The 20,064-nt window shown below is 45.6% G+C and overlaps 1 protein-coding gene across 3 annotated transcripts in view; it reads left to right on the top strand.

The window, feature by feature from the left end:
- SLC20A2 (solute carrier family 20 member 2) overlaps positions 1–20,064 on the top strand; it is a 229,955-nt gene that overhangs the window by 120,572 nt on the left and 89,319 nt on the right. For all 3 annotated transcript variants that reach the window (XM_033915532.1, XM_033915517.1, XM_033915526.1), the window contains exon 7: positions 17,446–17,646. In XM_033915532.1, the coding sequence (XP_033771423.1) occupies positions 17,446–17,646 (201 nt within the window). The remainder of the gene's footprint in view (positions 1–17,445; positions 17,647–20,064) is intronic.

Raw genomic sequence — 20,064 nt, 5'->3', positions numbered from 1 at the left:
ATCTCTTTCTGCTATGCCCAGGCTAGATTACCCCTTCCCTGTAAAATCACAGCCCATAAGGTCAGAGCAGTGGCGGCCTCTGTAGCTTCCTCAGATCGACACCGATTAAGGAGATTTGTAAGGCTGCCACTTGGTCCTCGGTTCATACCTTCACTTCTCATTATTGTCTGGATACTTTCTCCAGACGGGATGGGCAGTTTGGCCAAACAGTATTGCAAAATTTATTCTCCTAAGTTGCCAACTCTCCCACCATCCCTTTGGGGTTAGCTTGGAGGTCACCCACTAGTGAGAATACCTGCCTGCTTGTCCTGGGATAAAGCAATGTTACTTACCGTAACAGTTGTTATCCAGGGCCACCAGGCAGCTATTCTCACGTCCCACCCACCTCCCCTGGGTTGGCTTCTCTGCTAGCTATCTGAACTGAGGAGACACGCCCGGTGCATTGGGCGGGAAGGCACTCGCGCATGCGCGGTGCGGGCATCTCGAAACTTCTGAAGTTTCTTCAAGCAAGTATGCTTGTGAGACGTCCGCATCGGGGCTCTGTCGGATGACATCACCCCTACTAGTGAGAATAGCTGCCTGCTGTCCCTGGATAACAACTGTTACGGTAAGTAACATTGCTTTATGGCTCCTAAATATAGTATGTGTCTCCCTATCCTTCATCTCCAGACAAACAGCAATACAGTATTTTGAATGAATGTCAAAACATTGTTGACAAACCATTACAGCATAAGAGCAAACAGCGCCCTCTCAGAATAAGAGAAGTCAAATAAGCTTTCCAAATAAGTAAGAATCACTCCTGTCTCCCTGGATGTCCTTCCATCTGTGCTTCCCAAGTGATTAAAGTATGGTGTTAATTCCTCTACTTCCAAAAAGGTGGTTCCAAAGAAGTCCAAGACCTGTAGAATGCATTTGTGTGCTAGGAGAAACCTTACGACTGAGCATTCTTGCCCCCCCTGGACAACCCACCAAATGCTCCCGGCATATTCAACACGATTTGCACTGCTGTACCCTCTATTGGGCTCCCCAGAAGTCTCTACAAGTAATGTGTAATAGCTAGCCAGAACCCTTTATTAGACCAGCAATCCCAGAAAGAGTGAGAAAGTATTAGGGGCCCTATTGCATTTAAGACACAAAGGAGACAATGCCTCCTATTTTTATGCAGCTGCACCTGGGTAAAAGACTCTACACAGTACCCGAATATAGCACTGGCGCTGTGTTGCACCTCCAGTCAATTTCGTTTTGCCCCGAACAGTGTTCAAGATATCCCACTGATCCAAGGACAATTTAAGTTCTCCTGCCCAAGCTAACTTGATGTGTTGAACCTTATGTCCCTCAAAGTGTTACAGGGCCCCTTGCAATGCAGGTACCGAAATATCACAGTGTCCCTCCCCTTCCCTTCCCCCACCCTCCAAAAAAGGCTTGAAGACTGTCCCAGAGAACGCCTCAACTGTTCTTGCGGTAGGGACAATGGCGACTTCAGTAGCTTATCTACAATTCACTCCCATTAAGGACATCCTGTAAAGGAGCCACTTGGTCCTCAATTCATATATTCTCTTCCAGTGGCGTAGCAAGGGTGAGTGGCCCCCCCCTATGCCATGCATATGCCCCTTCCCCCATACCTTTTTAACTTTGGTGCGAGCAGCCACTAACTTACTACCTGCATCTGCTTTGGGGCTTTCTGACATCACTCATAGGCATGGGTCCTGGAAGTAACATCAGAGCGCCGAAGCTGATGCAATCAACAAGTTGGTTGTTGCTAATGCTGAAGTTAAAAAGGTACGGGAGAAGGGGTGTGCAACAGGGGGAGGAATGAGAAAGGGGGCAGAGAGGAGGAGGGGTGCTGATGTCAGGGGCAGACAACCCCCTTTGCCTCCTCCCCCCTCCTTACTATGCCATTGTTCACATCCCACTACTGAGAATCATTTCAGACTGGATAGTCTGTTTGGCCAAGCAGTTCTACAAAATGTATTCTCTACTTAGAGGCAACTTATCCTCCAGCCCTTATAGTTTGTTAGAAGTCCCACATGTGAGAATGTGCTGCCTGCTTTTTCTAGGATAAAGCACAGTTACCTCTTAACAGGTGTTATCCAAGGTCAGCAGGCAGATATTCTCAACTTGTCTACCTCCTCTTCTTAGATGGGTTTTTTTTTTTAAACTGAACTGATGGTCCTGCAAGCTGACGTCAGGTGGGAAGACACCAGTGCATGCATGGTATAGGCAGTCTTGAAACTTAGAAATTTTTAAAGTGATGGTACACTTAACACTGTCCATGGATGATATCACCTACACTGAGAATATCTGCCTGCTGTCCTCGAATAACACCTGTTAGGATAAAGCACCATTACTTATCTTATGACAAGCAGGCATCATATTCTCTCATGTGAGTGTGATCCACGGAGTCTGGTAACGGACAGTGCTAGAAGTGTACTGTCATCTTAAGATTTTTAAGAAGCTTCGAGACTGCCCGCACTGTGCATACATGAGTGCCTTCCTGTCTGATGCTGGCTCATGGTACCTTGGTTCTTCATTTTCAATGGAACAAAGAAGTTGTGTCTGAACTTTGTCCAAATGAGTTTGCCTTCCCATTTTTTCAAACTTCATTTACTCGGCCTTCATCTTGTTTAATTTTGATTTAGATATCATAAAATTCTTTTTCTGTTTTTACTTTTTTTTCATCAACTTTTTTTTCCTCTCAGTTCAGGCCTTGTGCCCCATTTTCAGCACTTGGGTAAATAAAAACACTGCTGAGTTTTTCCTGTCACGGCTCTCAAAAATGAGTCTTGATTAGGCTGTTGTGATTTTTCCATCAATGTTGAAGCCTTCCAGTGGATTCAAGAAGTGCACTCAGTGTAACTGGGCTATCTATCACTGACCTGCACAAATGGTGCGTTCAGTTTCTTGGGCCAGAGCATCGAGTGGACTCTTGTACCTATTATCTCATGCTGCAGAAGCATTCCCCCCCCTTTTTTTTTTTAAATTAAATTTCCATTTTAATTACAGGATCGAAATAAGAACAAAATTCACAACTCACAATATGTAATGTAATCACAAATTGATTTTTTTCTAGCCCAGTGTTCTTTAACCTTTTGACACCTATGGACCGGTGGAAATAAAACAATCATTTTGCAGACCGGCAGTTGAACAATGGGCTAAGTCAGGGGTCTGCAACCTTTAAGACATAAAGAGCCACTTGGACCCGTTTTCGAAAAGAAAAAAAAAACTTGGAGCCGCAAAACCATTATAAAACAAATCTAACACTGCATATATTGTTTCTTATCTTAATGCTATATACAGGATCACTAAATTGAAAATAAAATCATTTTTTCTACCTTTGCTATTTGGTGATTTCATGAGTCTCTGGTTGCACTTTCTTCTTCTGACTGTGCATCCAATCTTTCTTCCTTTCTTCCAGCCTCCTGTATGTTTCCTCTCCTCCAGACCTCATTCTCTCCCCCAACTTTTTCTTTGTCTCCCTGTTCCCCCTTCTTTCTGTCTCCGTGCCGTCCCCCAAGCCACTCGGTTTGCTGCCACCGCAATCGGGGAACAGCCCCCAAGCCACCACCGTCCCAAGCTTTCCCTGCAGAAGTGTTGCGCTGACCAGCATTCCGCTCCCTGACGTCAATTCTGACGTAGGAGAGGAAGTTCCGGGCCAACAAGGCATTTCTCCTCATTCCATCCAGCCTGAGCCCCATCTCTCCTTGATCCAGCATTTCCCTTCTGTGTCTGTCAGAATTACCATTCCACCTATTTTCCAGCATCACCCTTCTTTGTGTCCATCTCACCTATATCCCTATCTCATCATTTTTTTCAGAATCTTCATTTGTCTCTGTCCTTGTCTTTACCCCATGTTCACCATTTGCCCTTTCAATGTCTTTATCTCCCCCCCCCCCATTTTTTCAGCATTACTTCTATGTCTCTATTTCACCTCCTCTTCATGTCCCCTCTGTATCTCTATCCTTATTCAGTAGGTCCTGCTTACTCTTTCTCTTCTTTGTGTCACTATCTCCATTTTCAGCTTTCCCCCCTTTTCCTTTGTTACTGCACCCTGTAGCCAGAATCTTTCCACCCTCCCTCCACTCCGGCCCAGCCCAGTATGAAATATTTCATTTTGTTTCCTCCCCTCTCTCTTTCTCTCTCTCTTCTCCTCCCTCACCCACGAGTCCTGCATCTGGCCCTCTCCCTTCTACCTGCACCTGGCAACACCCCCCTGCTCCGCGGCTCTCTTCAGCAACTCGTCAGCAGCGGTGATCAAGACAAGCTGCTGACATCGAGGCCTTCCCTCTACGAGTCCCGCCTTTGTGAAAAAAGGAAGTTGAAACAAGCGGGACTCGCAGAGGGTAGGCCCCGACGTCAAAAGCTGCTGCTGAGTTGCCGAAGAGAGCCGCGGAGCAGGGGATGTGGCCGGAAGCAGGTAGAAGGGAGAGGGAGATAGGAAGGCTGTAGATCTCCGGAGCATGACACCGACCCCGGCCAGGATGATTTCTTTTTCAGGCGTCGCGGCGGGAAATAGCCATGCTGAGCAGTGAGCTCAGCACTACACAGATGAAAGCCTTGCTTGCTGATTGGTCCGGCGGCACGGCGGGGCGGGGCCGCCGGACCAATCAGCAAGCAAGGCTTTCATCTGTGTATGTGCTGAGCTCACTGCTCAGCATGGCTATTTCCCGCCGCGACGCCGGACTTGTAACTGCATGCCTGCGTGACACACTACCGGAGCCGCAGCAAAGGTGGAAAAGAGCCGCATGCGGCTCTGGAGCCGCAGGTTGCCGACCCCCGGGCTAAGTCGTGCCTCTCTCCACTCAATCTCCGCCCCATAATAGTATTAATTATAGCACCAGTTTTTTCCATTCATTTTCATAAGATTCATAAAATGAATGGATGATACTGAGCCTGAGCCATCTGCTTCTGAATCTTATGAAAATGAATGGAAAAAAATGGTGCTACAATGGTGTCCTGACCTGAGGAAAGGGGTTTAGTAATTGCCTTATTTCCATTTCCTATGTATAAACTTTTATCAATACATTTTCAACGCTACTTGATTCTACGTAAAGCAACAAAATATTTTATTTCTACATTTTGTCGTTTCTGCTTTAATCATCTTCTCTTCGCTCTCTTCTTTCTATTCAGCATTTGTCCTCTCTACTTTCCATGCCACATCTGCCCTCTTTCTTTACCCCAGCCTCGTCTCTCTCTCGCTCTCTCTGCCCTCGCTCTCTCTCTCTTCCATGTGGCATTGTCCCTCTTTCTATGTCCCTTCAAATAAACTGTATATTCTGTGCAGTTTCTCTCCTTTATACATATTCATTTCAGCTTCACCCCTCTCAATTTTTTTGTCTCCACCCTCTCCCCTATGCTCTGGCATCTCTTGCTTCTCCTTTCCTTCCTTCCTTCTCACTCCACCCCATAGTCTGGCATCTCTGGCAACTTTCTCCTCTCCTTCTATCTCCCTCTCCATTATCTGGCATCTCCTCTACTTCCTTCCTTTTCCCTGGTCTGGCATCTGCCTCCTCCCCCTCCATGGTCTTGGCATCTCTTTCCTCTTCCTTCCCGCTCTCTCCCCAATTAGGTGCAGCAGCAGCATTTTTCTTCCCCTTCCCAATTGGGTGCAGCAGCATATCTCTTCCCCCCCCATTGGGTGCAGCAGCATTCCTGATATCCTCCCCCTCCAGCAGATTCGCTACAGGCTAAGGTGGGAGATAGGACAGCGACGGAGGGAAGCTTACAACTTTCTGTTCTTTCTTGCTTCAGGCCTTCCTCGCTGCTGGTTACTGCCTTCGCGGAAATATAAAGTAGGCAGGACCTAGCAGTGAGGAAGGCCCAAAGCAAACAAGACCAAGTTGTAAACGTCCCTCCCTGCTCTTATCTCCCACCTTAGCCTGTAGCAAATCAAACCCATGCTGTGAGGCTCTAACATTAACACTGTGCGTGCCGGCTTCCCCTCCCCCCCGGATGTAACTTCCGGTTTCGGAGGAAAACGAAGGGAAGCTGGCATGCACAGTGTTACCGTTAGAGTCCCGGAGCATGGGTTCAAGTCGCTTGCTAGCATTTAAAAAAAAACACCTCAGAACAGGTATAAAGTTATGCATGAACATTTGCTTCCAGGGCCACTTATGTGCCTTTATAAAATATTTAGCCAGAAGTACCTATGCAGGGCAAGTGCAAGGCTATTAGACTTTCTTAGTGACCTCTTGGTTTTGGACCTTTGCCCGTTTCCTCTCCCCCTGGCAGTTCAGTATCTTGGTGGTTTCCCTCATCTTACGGCAGCCATTTTGGATGAGTGATCTGCACGGGGCAGGAGCGTAGGAAGATCGCTGCTGCCCCGAAAGACTGCTTAGACCACCAGTTAAGGCCGGGAGGGAGGCGGAAGTGGGTCAGTTGGCCCAAAAGTTATTTGCAAATTTTCAATATTCACTGGCCAGCTCTGCCCCTAACCCCCCCCCCCCCCCCCCCAAATATTAAGGGAAGGATGTACCTGCTTTGTATCGGTAAACATCCATAGGTATACCCGATTCGACGCATAGGCTTTTTCATCCCGTTTTAAATTTTTACTTTTGTTTTACGTATATCTTCTCTAGCTTGTGCTAACTTATTTGATATTTCAGTTTGTTGCTTTGCTTTCTTCAATAGAGCAGGTTTGTTGAAGCTGTTAACGTCTTCTTTGAAATTCTTCCATCTGTCTCCCTTTGAAACTCTATTTACATATGCAGATGACATCTTTTTCCTTTTTGAGATAGATTAGAACCTCAACGAAAATATAACAGCTTGCATAACGAAACTCCAATCCTGGGCCCTCTCTGTACAAATGAAGCTGAATGAGTCCAAAACAAAACTACTCTGGCTTGACCCAAAATTAGATCGGTTAACCACGTTCATTCCACTACCTTCTGGTTCCACACTGCAGATCGAATTCTCAAGCAAAGTTTTGGGCATCATTATTGACTCTACACTTTCCTTTAATGATCATCTCAACTCTCTGGTAAAAAAAATGTTTTTTTAGTCTTCACATGTTGAGGAAAGTGAGATCCTGCTTCCGCCAATAACATTTTGCTGTCCTTGTACAATCAATCATTCTTTCCAGACTGGACTATTATAATTCCATCTATCTATGTCTAACCAAGAAAAATCTTCAAAGACTTCAGCGGATCCAGAACACTGCAGCTAGGTTGATCTTTGCGAAAAGCAAATTCGATCACGTTTCCCCGCTTCTGTAAAAACTTCACTAGCTTCCGGTGATTTTCTAGGATTCACTTTAAATATACCTGCCTAATTTTCAAGATCATACATGGCATTCTTCACCCCCTAATCCCACTATCCTGGAATTCTTCAAGACCTGACACTACCAGATCCGCCCACATACTCAAACTATCTTTCCCCTCATTAAAAGGTGTCATGTATGCAGGTAAATTAGGGAAATCCCTTTTCTTCAAATTCTCTGAGCTTTGGAATAACCTCCCTGCCCTGCTGCGGAATCTAGGCTCATTCAAATTATTCCGAAAGCATCTGAAAACCTGGCTTTTCTCCAAAACTTAAAGCTATCTATTTAAAATGTAAAGCTAGCTATCCTCTTCATAACCTCTAATTTCTTATGTCCTTCCCTCATTTATTGAATTACCTTTAAACAGTGTCGAGCTCTATCTTTATGGAGATGATGCGGTATACAAACTTAAGGTTTAGTTTAGTGACCTTCATCTCTGTTTTAAGATCTTTTTCGACCTGAGACGTATTTTTTGTAATCAGTAGCATGAGGTCTCCGCTATACTTATTAAGAATAGCTTTTCATTTAGCAACAAATGAGACATCTGTAGTATATATTTTAGGGGCCTTATTCATACAAAGTCCACGTGGAATCATGTGATTCCATGCGGAATGCTTTGAAGCATTTCAAAGTTATACCAAGAGGCCTTCTACTATTTATGAATGAATATTAGGCTTTGGCCACATACAGCGATTCAGATAAGTTCTTGGAATAAGTTCCTTAAAAAAATGGAAAAAAATTAATATATGAGCCAATGAACAAAATATAATACTATAAAAAATTAATATATGAGCCAATGAGGAAGCATAGCGGCAGATAAGCTCCATAAGATTCAAGTACATGAGTACTTTGGAATGCCGCTTCTGACGGCTCTAAATATTCCTCTATATAAGATATGCAATAGAGGCAATGCACTACTGAACTTGAAAAATTGTTTTATAAGTAAGAATTTGGTTTGATTTAGTGGAGCGATACTATTGAATGAGATCAAATCCATCTAAGAATATATGCTTCAACCAGTTTAAGTGGTTGATAGAGAACTGACATACAAATGACCAAAAATATCAAATATCACCCAACTTCCAGAATATTTAACACTCCTATCGGTGTGCTTACAAACTTTCAACATGCTCTTATGATGTTCAGTCAAACCTCGGTTTGCAAGTAACCCGGTTTGTGAGTGTTTTGCAAGACGAGCAAAACATTCTTGCAAAACTTGTCTCGCAAACCGAGTGTTGACTCGATGCGTGAACCGGCGCCCCCCCCCCCCCCAAACAACTTGAAACTTACCCCCCCCCCCCCCCCCCCCGTCTGGCATCGGCACGCAGCCTACAGGACGTGCCAGTGCTGCTTGAAGAACTTCCTGCCTCTGCTGGACCTTGTATCAAAAAGTAAACTGACCTCACTTAAAACCTGTCTATGGAGATTAACAGAAGGAAGTCAGAAAGTGCTTGTATCAAGCACTGCTGGACCTTGAGTATGCATCTGCGCATGTTCAAGGCCTTCTAATTCTCCCTCTCGCCGAGATTCTCGCTGAGGCATGCAGAGCGATTCTTGCCGCCAGTGACTATTTTCTTCCTGAATTTGTAAAAAGGCTGAACCGGCTTCTCTTACTCAGAATCCAGTGCCAAGCTCTGCTGAGATCCCGAAGAGGTTGTCCTTCGGGACCTGGACTTCCTGGTTTCCAGGATTAAATCTCTGGTGGATGCTCTCTGATATGATTAAGGTTTTTGCTAAATTTGGAGCTTATTCAGTGTCCGCACGGTGCATCCTGTGGATCACAGGTGGTCGGGTGATTCTTCTTCCACAGCTACGCTGAGCAGGCTGCCTTTCAAAGTTTTGCTCTTGTTTGGCCAAGGGCTGGATGTTCTCATGGCCAGTATTCAGGACCGTAAGCCTAATGTGCTCCCTGGTTCTATGCCTTGCTTGGCACGGGGTTCAGGATGGCTGAGTTTTCGTCCCTGCCGGCATCCTCCTCAGAACGCCGGACCACCGGCAACAGGTCTATGATTTGGAGCTCTATCCGGACCTCGCCTCAGAGGCCCGGCCCTTCAACAGTCCTCCAACAAATGTCGTCCTGCCCCTCTAAGAAGCAGTTCTGACGCCAGGCCTCTGGCACCTCTCCATCAGGTCAGAGGGCGGCTTTCAGCCTACCTACCGGAGTGACATAAGGTGATTTCAGACTAGAGGTCTGCACGAGAACAGGGATCACGGGAATCTCGGGGGTCCCGCGGGAATCCCCCCAACCCACGTGACTCCCACAGGGACCCCCTTCTGGCTCACGGGACTCCCATGGGGACCCCCCTCTAGCCAACGGGACTCACACGGGGATGGAAGGCTTTGGAAGCAGGGTTCATCCATAATATATAATGGACACATCAGCCTTAATAAAAGAAGGGGTTTATAAGTTAATTCCTGAACAGAAAACAAAAAAAAGGGGGTTCCACCAAAGAGATTCCACAAGGAAAACAGCAGTGCAAACACAAAAGAAATGTGGAATTGATGATCCTGTCAGAACTAATTGCTGCTTTTTATGGGGACGGGCGGGGATGGAGGTAATTCCTTGCGGGGATGGGTGGAGACGGAGAGGAACCTGGCGGGGACGGGTGGGGACAGAGGATCCTGGCGGGGATGGGTGGGATTTCTGTCCCCGCGCAACTCTACTTAAGACTAGTGTGTCCTCGAAGTTATCAGAGAGGCTCTCAGGCTAGGAAAACCGACCCTGTCAGATTTCTTTTTTGGCATCTCCCATGGACCATTCAGTAAAAGCCTGGCACATGCGGGTCCCTGTTCGCAGGCTGCTAGACCTGGCAGCACTAGAGCCAGTTCCAAAAGATGACTTGAGCTTAGAGATTCTCGATGTACTTCTTCGTGCCAGAGAAAGGCTCCGAAGATGGGAGACCTATTCTGGATCTGAAGGCAGTGGATGCCTTCCTGCAAGATATGCACTTCCGGATGGAGACAGTGAGTTAGCTGATTGCAGTAGTAGCGCCCGGGGAGTTCTTGCCTTCCTTGGATCTCACGGAAGCGTACCTCCACATCCCATTCTTTCTGGAACACAGGAGGCGCCTACATTTTCATGTGCTGGGGCTGGGAGATGACCCGGTATATAAACCAAAGATTAGATTAGATTAAATTTCCACACAGTGCCCAGAACCTTCACCAAGCTCGCAGGGTGTCATAGTCCATCCGTACCTGGATGACTGGCTGATCAGGCCCCCCTCGCTAGCGGAGGGCAACAGGGCAGTTCACCAAATGGTGCACCTGCTGGATCATCTTGAATGAATGATCAACATGAAGAAGGGCCACCTCAATCCGATGCTGCAATTGGGAGTATGATGTTCCATTCATGCCATGTTGGCAGTCCCAGTCCCGTCGGCCTGGCAGTTTCTGCAGGTCCTAGGTCTTATGATGGAGACCATAGACATGTTTCCATGGGCCCAAGCTTGGCTTTAGCCTCTTCAGCAGTCGCCCTTGGCCTGGTGAAATCCCCAGCGGCACCCACTGGGTGTGTCTCCGCCTTGGACGGCGACAACCCACAGTAGCATACTCTGCTGGCTGAATCGGTGAATCTGAACAGAGGGCTCCCTCAGATTCTTGGACTGGGTACATCTAACCACGGACGCGAGTCTGTCCGGATGGGGGGGGCAGTGTGCGGATCTGTCCCGGGGCAAAGCTGATGGTCTTCTCTGGAGAGCAGAAGGTCGATCAGTCGCCTGGAGTTGAGAGCGATCTGGCTGGCCTTGTGGCACTTTCTGGAGTGTACATCAAGAGCTGTTCGGGTGTTCTCCAACAATGCGACGGCAGTGGCTTACGTCAACCACCAGGGAGGCACGAAGAATCCCTTGCTGTACCTGGGTGGAAAAGCATCTGATGGCCTTGTCTGCAGCTCACGTGGCAGGCGTAGACAACATCCAGGCAGACTTTCTCAGTTGGCAGATTCTGGACCCGGGAGAATGATCTCTGTCCAGGATGGCGTTTGAGGCCATAATCCGGCAGTAGAGACGTCCGTCTTTCGTTCTTATGGCTTCTGCCAAGAACAAGAAAGCAGCTAGGGTCTTCAGCCACCGCCGAGAGGTAGGTAGCGAAGGGTTGGACGCCCTGGTGCTTTCTTGGCCACAGGGAGAGCTCCTGTCTTTCCCTCGTGGCCCATGGTAGGGCGCATTCTGTGCTGTCTAAACGAGGGCCATGTAATCCTGGTGGCCCCAGACTTGCCCAGGAGACTGGTACGCAGCCTGGTGCGTTTGAGCATAGGGAGTGGTCTGTGCCTTCCTTGCTATCCACGGCTGCTCACGCAGGACCCCATGGCGCTACAAGCTCTGGACCACCTTGGTCTTGTGACTTGGCTCTTGAGTGTGCGGTGTTCCCAGCTAGGGGTATTTTATGGTCCTGACTACACTTATGCAGAGTAAACAGAATTCCACTGTCTGCCTATGCGAACACCTGGCTGTGCTTTCAGGCTTGGTGTGAGAAGGCTCAGGTGGATCCTTACACTCTTGTGACACATTTTCTTGCATGCGGGCCTTAGAAAGGGCCTTGCTGTATTGTTGCTCCATGTTCAGATAGCAGGCCTCACTTCATCGAGTCCCACTTCTCTCAGGGGTACTCTTGCATCTCAACTGGACGTGAAACGCTTCTTGCCTCCTTTACGCTTGCCTTGTCCTACTTGGAATTTGAACCTGGTTCTCCACTGGCTGGCTTGTCTGCCCTTTGAGCCCCTAGATCAAGATTTCTCTGCAGGATCTTATTATCAAGACTATATTTTCCTTGTGGCAATCACTTTGGCACAAATAAATACAATTGAGAGAGAGAATTTTTGATCTAAATTCTCAAAACAATCGCAAAACGAGAATTCAAGTAAGTTAAAAAATAACTAGAAATGATTAATATAAATGTGTGCTCAGTGAAATCAACATCAGATATGCCATAGACGGGCTAAAAAGATGTTAAACATGTACATCATAGTACACGCCTTCCCTACTTCCGTATATGAATAAACGGGAGTAAAAAGATAAGAAAAATATTTCTCGGCTGTTTTTTCTGATGTCCTCTCCTGATCAGGAAGGCAATAGTTAACGTGCCATGATGTTCTGTATTAGCTGGCAAACAAAACCTTGTGTTCCCCAGTCCCTAAATCTTCAGTGAAAATCAAATCAAAAGCAAAACTGCATCTAAAAATAGTCCATTTCTCACTCCACATCCATAATGATAAAATCCAAATGCTTCTGAAAACTCCCCCAACTTCTTCGACACAGATCGTGTTTCAACTGTTCTTTTTCAAGAGGAAGAATCCAACACTGAACATGGAGAGCAACACAAGAGAAAAACATCAGCACAAATCTCCATCAGAGCTCAAAAAGCTCAAATAGCATTTACCATCCTTAAATGAAAGTCTTTGAAAGCATTAACAAAAAAGATTTTTTTAAAAAGTTTGCTGACTTGTCCTGCCGGGAGGGGGAAAAGATACACCACCACTACCAAGGCTACAATTTCTCAATGGTTCCGTGCGGCCCTTTTGGCTGTCTTTGTGTCAGCAGGAAAGAAGGGTGAAGGATCATTCTACCAGAGGAATGGCTTCCTTTTGGTCTGACTCGAAAGCTGTTTCTCCTGAAAAAATTTGTAGTGCGGCCTCTTGGGCCTCTCGATATACTTTCTCAAAGTTCTATCCATTTGATGTGCTGGCAAAGCAAGCTACAGCTTTTGGGGCTTCAGTTCTGGCATCTGGCTCATCGGGCCTTCCCTGATGTGCTAGGACTGCTTTGATACGGCCCATTAGTGTAGATTCTAGAGGTTATTGTACAAGAACGAAAGATTAGGTTACTTACCTCTGCTAATCTTCTTTCTTGTAACATAGTAACATAGTAACATAGTAGATGACGGCAGATAAAGACCCGAATGGTCCATCCAGTCTGCCCAACCTGATTCAATTTAAATTTTTTTTTTTTTCTTCTTAGCTATTTCTGGGCGAGAATCCAAAGCTTTTCCCGGTACTGTGCTTGGGTTCCAACTGCCGAAATCTCTGTTAAGACTTACTCCAGCCCATCTACACCCTCCCAGCCATTGAAGCCCTCCCCTGCCCATCCTCCTCCAAACGGCCATGCACAGACACAGACCGTACAAGTCTGCCCAGTAACTGGCCTAGTTCAATCTTTAATATTATTTTCTGATTCTAAATCTTCTGTGTTCATCCCACGCTTCTTTGAACTCAGTCACAGTTTTACTCTCCACCACCTCTCTCGGGAGCGCATTCCAGGCATCCACCACCCTCTCCGTAAAGTAGAATTTCCTAACATTGCCCCTGAATCTACCACCCCTCAACCTCAAATTATGTCCTCTGGTTTTACCATTTTCCTTTCTCTGGAAAAGATTTTGTTCTACGTTAATACCCTTTAAGTATTTGAACGTCTGAATCATATCTCCCCTGTCTCTCCTTTCCTCTAGGGTATACATATTCAGGGCTTCCAGTCTCTCCTCATACGTCTTCTGGCGCAAGCCTCCTATCATTTTCGTCGCCCTCCTCTGGACCGCCTCAAGTCTTCTTACGTCTTTTGCCAGATACGGTCTCCAAAACTGAACACAATACTCCAAGTGGGGCCTCACCAATGACCTGTACAGGGGCATCAACACCTTCTTCCTTCTACTGACTACGCCTCTCTTTATACAGCCCAGAATCCTTCTGGCAGCAGCCACTGCCTTGTCACACTGTTTTTTCGCCTTTAGATCTTCGGACACTATCACCCCAAGGTCCCTCTCCCCGTCCGTGCATATCAGCTTCTCTCCTCCTAGCATATACGGTTCCTTCCTATTATTAATCCCCAAATGCATTACTCTGCATTTCTTTGCATTGAATTTTAGTTGCCAGGCATTAGACCATTCCTCTAACTTTTGCAGATCCTTTTTCATATTTTCCACTCCCTCTACGGTGTCTACTCTATTACAAATCTTGGTATCATCTGCAAAAAGGCACACTTTTCCTTCTAACCCTTCAGCAATGTCACTTACATACATATTGAACAGGATTGGCCCCAGCACCGAACCCTGAGGGACTCCACTAGTCACCTTTCCTTCCTTCGAGCGACTTCCATTAACCACCATCCTCTGGCGTCTGTCCGACAGCCAGTTTCTGACCCAGTTCACCACTTTGGGTCCTAACTTCAGCCCTTCAAGTTTGTTCAACAGCCTCCTATGAGGAACTGTATCAAAGGCTTTGCTGAAATCCAAGTAAATTACATCTAGCATATGTCCTCGATCCAGCTCTCTGGTCACCCAATCAAAAAATTCAATCAGGTTCGTTTGGCACGATTTACCTTTTGTAAAGCCATGTTGCCTCGGATCCTGTAACCCATTAGATTCAAGAAAATATACTATCCTTTCTTTCAGCAACACTTCCATTATTTTTCCAACAACTGAAGTGAGGCTCACTGGCCTGTAGTTTCCTGCTTCATCCTTGTGACCACTTTTATGAATAGGGACCACATCCGCTCTCCTCCAATCCCCAGGAATCACTCCCGTCTCCAGAGATTTGTTGAACAAGTCTTTAATAGGACTCGCCAGAACCTCTCTGAGTTCCCTTAGTATCCTGGGATGGATCCCGTCTGGTCCCATCGCTTTGTCCACCTTCAGTTTTTCAAGTTGCTCATAAACACCCTCCTCCGTGAACGGCGCAGAATCTACTCCATTTTCTCGTGTAACTTTGCCGGACAATCTCGGTCCTTCTCCAGGATTTTCTTCTGTGAACACAGAACAGAAGTATTTGTTTAGCACATTTGCTTTCTCCTCATCACTCTCCACATATTTGTTCTCAGCATCTTTTAGCCTAGCAATTCCATTTTTTATCTTCCTCCTTTCACTAATATATCTGAAAAAATTTTTATCTCCCTTTTTTACATTTTTAGACATTTGTTCTTCCGCCTGTGCCTTCGCCAAACGTATTTCTCTCTTGGCTTCTTTCAATTTCACCCTGTAGTCCTTTCTGCTCTCCTCTTCTTGGGTTTTTTTATATTTCATGAACGCCAACTCTTTCGCCTTTATTTTCTCAGCCACTAGGTTGGAGAACCATATCGGCTTCCTTTTTCTCTTGTTTTTATTGATTTTCTTCACATAAAGGTCCGTAGCCATTTTTATCACTCCTTTCAGCTTAGACCACTGTCTTTCCACTTCTCTTATGTCCTCCCATCCTAACAGCTCTTTCTTCAGGTACTTTCCCATTGCATTAAAGTCCGTACGTTTGAAATCTAGGACTTTAAGTATCGTGCGGCCGCTCTCCACTTTAGCCGTTATATCAAACCAAACCGTTTGATGATCGCTACTACCCAGGTGAGCACCCACTCGAACATTAGAGATACTCTCTCCATTTGTGAGGACCAGATCCAATATCGCTTTTTCCCTTGTGGGTTCCGTCACCATTTGTCTGAGCAGAGCCTCTTGAAAGGCATCCACAATCTCCCTACTTCTTTCCGATTCCGCAGACGGAACATTCCAGTCCGCATCCGGCAGGTTGAAATCTCCCAACAGCAGAACCTCCTCTTTCCTTCCAAACTTTTGGATATCCACAATCAGATCCTTATCAATTTGCTGCGATTGAGTCGGAGGTCTGTAGACTACACCCACGTAGATAGAAGTTCCATCTTCTCTTTTCAGAGCAATCCATAGCCTCAAATCTACACACCCGCCCAGACTTGTCTGGTCGATTCACAGGTTGCCTGCCCAGCAACTGGTAAGCTGAATTTCTATCCTTGACCAGTCTCATTAAGAATTTTCTTCTTGTTCCCTTATGTATGGTTGGGGAGTCCCTGGGTGGTTGCCCCCTTCTGAACCACAGGCTGTGTCTCCTTTCTCTGAATTTATGCTGTTTTCAATTGTTTAATATTCAAGTTTGTGTTAGGCAATGTTTGGCCTTAGGGCCCTATTTGTTTGCACTTGTTGTTCATGAGCAGATTTAATGTGTGTAGCGGGATGTTCCCCGTGCCCCCTCTTTTTTTTTTTTTTTTGGTTTCCTGTTTTGTGCTGTAGATTGCTGGCTTGTGTACTGACTGAATGTCCAGGGGTAAGTAACAGCAGATGCCTACAGAGGGAGAGGCTAGAAATTGGTTTCAAGTTCCCTACATTTCCAGGCTGGGAAAGGTAAATGACCCACTAGTGTAAATTCCAGAGGCTATTTACACGAAAGAAGATTAGCAGAGGTAAGTAACCTAATCTTTGTTGCTCAAGAGCAGAGTCCAGATGCCTCCTTGGAGGAAGGAACTTTTTAAAAACATGCTTGGAATAAATCCCAAGAGCCGAGTAAGAAGTTTGAAGCAATAAAAAAAACAAAACTCTGGGAGAATCGGCTATGGCAGCCATAAGAGATGGGCACATCCAGCTGCAATGACATTAAAATTAGCTGACTTGAGAAAACAGCAGGGAAAGCTCTTACCTGCAGAGCATAAAATGCAGGTTTTCAATTGGCTGCTGGTGTTGGCGACTAAGCTTCAAGATTGTGCAGGAACCCAATGGCCCCGCCAGGACACACCAAAAAGTGCCTCTGCTTTTCACTTCCCAGCATGAGAGCAGTTTCTAAGTCTGAGCTGAGATAGAAAGGAAAATAAATTTAAAGGTGCACTCACTACTGTAAAGGACTAAAAGACCTGTAGTGATTTTCAGTGGCCCAGAACTAATTCTGCTCCCTCCAAACTGTGGTCACAAACATTTAGAAGATGCCAGACAATGCTGTTGAGGACAGGAGGATAGGGTGGGGGAGAGATCTGATGCCACCAAGTGTACCCCCAAATGTAGGCACTTTTAGCCTAAGCACCACTAGCTCAGCAGAACTGAGAAACTCTGAACAGGAGCAAAGATCATTCATCTACTTGCTAGAGAGAGAGAATATTGGCTGTCCCAAGAAGCATGATGCTTTTTATGTCAACCTGTTGGTAGATAGTCATAACCCACAAGTCTCTGAATTCATCTGCTGTTGATTGCAAGGAAGCTGGTATTGAGGAAGAGTTTTGCTGCCTCCCCCTCCCCCCCCCCCAACAAAAAAGGTAATTTGCTGCTGCTGTGGTCTTATGTTAAAGGTTCAAATTTCAATGTTTCATATTTTGTGTATATATATATATACAATTTAATGTTCTCGATATCCTTTACTATTGGTAAAATAGCCAAATATTTTTATTCTACCCTTAATCTCCCCCAAACACCCATTTTTTCAGACAAATTACAAAAAGAAGGTACGCTATCCAAGATATTGGAAGAAAGCCTCGATAAAATACATAGTGAAGAGACCCCTGTATTTAAGGAGCTGCCTGGTGTGAAAGCAGATGATGAAAGCACAGTTCCTCTAACCAGTGCAGTTACGGAAGCTGCTGGTGGGTCAGATGGCATAGTGAATGGAAATACACGAGTGCCCTATGGTAAGATACACAAACTTGTTTGCTTACATTTTTAATTTTGAGGAGCAAGGGAGCTATGAGTTTTCCTTTCTGGTTTACTATTCATAAAGCATGAACACTAATGCAAAAGTAAATTTGCTTAAAAATAGCACTAAATTCAAAATTAGTGTTTTTCTTGAAGTTTTTATATGGAGGTGCAATGTAGAGTGGAGTCGAATTTGTGTAGTCTGAGTTGAAAGCAATTTTTGGGTTACTGGAGTTGGAATAGGTGAAAATGTGCCAACTGTGACTCCAAATAGAGTTAAATTGTGCCATGCAAATTTCTTATTTCACAGATATTAGTTTATGCTTTATTTAAAAATTTGCTATTCTGCCTGGGCTATACACAGTAGAACTCAGTGGTTTACAATAAAATAAAAATGGATATTTGAAAAGAAGTACAATAACAGGATAGCACTCAGTCAAACGTAAATAGAAGTAGATAAGGAAAGTCAGTCAAGGAAAGGCAACATTAATCACAAACCAGGCAAGCTTAAGTAGGCTCAAATTATATGCTGGTTTTTCATCAAATCTTTAAAGAATGTCAGATAGTTCACACCTTATATTGAGAGGAAGAGAATGCAAAGAAGAGGAAAAGTAAAACCAATTTTTTTTTCAGGATGTTTTACTTTTAGGAAATATTTTGATATCAAGTTATTTGATTACAAAATGTAATATTTTGATATTTATATTAGTGAAAGTGGCACCTAGGGAATGACACGGGACAAAGTATGTCTCTGTCTCTGCGAACTCTGTCTCTTCCCACATCATCCCTACAAAATCTGTCTAATCCCATGCGTACAAGCCTCGAATAGTTATGGCTTTATATTAAAATAATTTTATGAAAGTATAGAGCAGAATCTCTCAAATTTTCTCAAGCTGGGGCCACAGTTCGAGGCACCTGGAAGTGCACAGACATCAACATGATGACATGCGCATGTGTGACATAACGTCGACATCCATGCTTGTGCAGAGGCCCTCCAGACAGGCCCTGAAATGCCAAGTAGGGTGTGCCAGCAGGGAAGGCTAACAAATATCAACTGAGTACCCCAACTACAGACCTCCCAAGCTCCACCCTACACCCACCCAAGCTCTTCCCCCAGATCCCGCCCCTTCTCTCTTTCTTCCTCTTTCCCTCCTCTTTGCCTCTCTCCTTGCCTCTTCCCTCGAGTAACATTCTTCCTTCCCACTCCCCAACCCATGTTCTTTCCCCATGCATCATTTCTCCCTCTCCAGTGTGTAGCATCTTTCCTTTCCCTCCCCTTCTATCAGGTTCAGCAGCACCTCTTTCTCTCCCCATGTCCAGCAGTACCCCTTCTCCCTTCCCCTATCCAGCAGTATCCCGTCTCCCTTCCATACTCCCCCTTCTCCCTTGTCCAGCAATACTTCTCCCATCTCTAGCGGCAGCTCACTGTGTGCTTTTTAACTTGGTCACACAGCTGCAGCTAGGATTAATTTCCCCTTGTCCAGCAATACTTCTCCCATCTCTAGTGGCAGCTCACTGTGTGCTTTTTAACTTGGTCACACAGCTGCAACTAGGATTAATTTAGACACAGTTTCATCTGGAGCCTCGGGACCTTACAAAGATGCCGGCCTAGCAAAAACCCCGAGGCTCCTGGATGAAACTGCGTCTAAATTAATCCTAGTGGCAGCTGTATGACCAAGTTAAAAAGCACACAGAGCTGCCGCTGCGGGGGGGGGGAGAGGTGCATAGAGAAATGCGACGGCAGCAGGAAGATGCTGTCGGGGAGGGGGGTTCGCATACAGAGAGAAATGCGATGGTAGAGGGTAGATGCAGTGCTGGCACTACAGGAGGTGGCTCACAGCGAGAGGTAAGTCAGCTGGCTGGCACTTCTCTTCCTCCTCTGTGAGCCGTGGCACACTTGGAATCTCAGGAGGCACACAGTTTGCGATACACTGGTATAGAGAATGACGCAGGGGGAAAATTTGTCCCTGTGAGCTAAGTCCCCGTCCCTGCAAAAGTCTGATCCCATCCGCACAAACCTCAAATAGTTATGATTTTATATTGAACTTATTTTATTCAGGTATAAAAAGAAGAAACAATAGTCTGTACATTTGTCATTTTATAAACCACAAATAGAGCAAGGATCAACAAAACCCTTGTCTCCTCTCTTCTCCCCCTCACAAATATCCCCTCTACGATTGAGAAAACTGAAGTCAAATTACTACAGAATGCTACATAGAAAAATTAAATTAACAGAATACTTCAGTCACACATAGTATGGCACAGTGGTTAAAGCTGCAGCCTCGGCACCCTAAGGTTCAGTTCAAACTCAATGCTGCTCCTTGTGACCCTGAGCAAGTCACTTAATTCCCCCCCCCATCTCCTCCTATTGCCCCCAGTTACATTAGATTGTGCGCCTACTGGGACAGAGAGAA

This window comes from Geotrypetes seraphini, chromosome 1 (assembly GCF_902459505.1).
Source record: "Geotrypetes seraphini chromosome 1, aGeoSer1.1, whole genome shotgun sequence".
Classification (NCBI taxonomy): domain Eukaryota; kingdom Metazoa; phylum Chordata; class Amphibia; order Gymnophiona; family Dermophiidae; genus Geotrypetes; species Geotrypetes seraphini.
The sequence above is the reverse complement of the archived record's forward strand: the minus strand, read 5'-3'. Positions and strand labels throughout refer to the sequence as shown.